Source organism: Merops nubicus, unplaced genomic scaffold (assembly GCF_000691845.1).
Source record: "Merops nubicus isolate BGI_N331 unplaced genomic scaffold, ASM69184v1 Scaffold51700, whole genome shotgun sequence".
In the NCBI taxonomy this organism is placed as follows: Eukaryota; Metazoa; Chordata; class Aves; order Coraciiformes; family Meropidae; genus Merops; species Merops nubicus.
The window spans coordinates 6457-7697 of NW_008583189.1; the positions used below are offsets into that span (position 1 = coordinate 6457).

The window sequence follows — 1241 nt, forward strand, 5'->3', positions numbered from 1 at the left end:
TCTGTAAACTTCTGCATCTACTGGAAAGTTTAGTTCTAGAGTTGTGCTCAACAGCTGACAAGTAACCACTGGGCTTTGTAAAAAAAACCAAAGCCCCCCAGAGGCTGCTGCTGGGCCTGTCAGGCTGTTCCTCCTCTGCCCCACAGCTGCAAGACTCAGCTCTCCCTGGCCAAGAGCAATGACTCAAGCTAGAAAAGTCTCCAAAAACCTCCGAGGGTGGCCAGGGCAAGTTCTCCATGCTGTTGCCAGAGCAGCAGTCCAGGGTTACAGGCACCTACCGCTGACCTACTGGAGCCAGGAGGAGGAAGCTTCAAGCCCATACAAACCAAATGACAAAGAGTCCTCACAGGTGAATGTAAAACATTTAATTTAAAAATGTTGACACTACAATATATAAAATAGCTATTATAAATGCACATAGTGTATTCTATAGCTGCCAGGTTTACGTTTTTAGGAAACTGTAAGTTACACTGTGGTTAAGACTTGTAGTTTCACCCTCTGAAAAAGTCCACATTTGATCACAGTGATGTATGGTCAGACTAACAGCCCCAATTGTTAAACACTTGGATCAAGTCATAACCAGTTTTATTGCAAAAGGACCCTGTACACATTTATATCAATTCTAGTACCTTACAAGTTTAGCTACCCAACAAGTCATTAACATACAGAAACATGCATGAGAAGCAAGAAAGATCACCCATCCCTTCTGCATATTAGCAACTTGTCACTCCTGAGCACCGAGGCTCACATCACTGAGGTTTATGTGAACAGTCACTTTTAGCATTCATCCTGAGTGAAAGATGGAATGACTTAAGTACAAATGCAACATATTATAAACAATTTCTTACAAAAAAGTCACAAATTAAAACCAAAGTATTTTACAGAATTTACTACAAAACACCATAAAAACAGCCTTCACTTAAGCCCGCTCCCCCCGTATCCTGCGGGCCAACTGGATATCTTTGGGCATGATGGTGACTCTCTTGGCATGGATGGCGCACAGGTTTGTATCTTCAAACAGACCCACCAGATAAGCTTCGCTGGCCTCCTGTTTCAAGAGCACAACAAGAAGAAATGGCGTTAGAAACCCTCAGCGAAGCATGCTCAGCGCCGCGAGCGCCCGGCAGGCCGCTAGCAATACCTGCAGCGCCCCGATGGCTGCACTCTGGAACCTCAAGTCCGTTTTGAAATCTTGGGCGATTTCTCTGACCAGTCGCTGGAAGGGCAGCTTGCGGATCAGC

The 1241-nt window shown here is 45.1% G+C and overlaps 1 protein-coding gene across 1 annotated transcript; it reads right to left on the minus strand.

The window, feature by feature from the left end:
* Positions 1-349: 349 nt before the first annotated feature.
* On the minus strand, positions 350-1237 carry LOC103772450 (histone H3.3-like; the record flags this gene model as incomplete). The annotated part of the gene is made up of 2 exons (XM_008939787.1): positions 350-1048; positions 1142-1237. Coding segments are annotated over 2 exons (225 nt in total), but the record flags the coding sequence as incomplete, so codon positions are not given.
* Between the last annotated feature and the right edge of the window lie 4 nt (positions 1238-1241).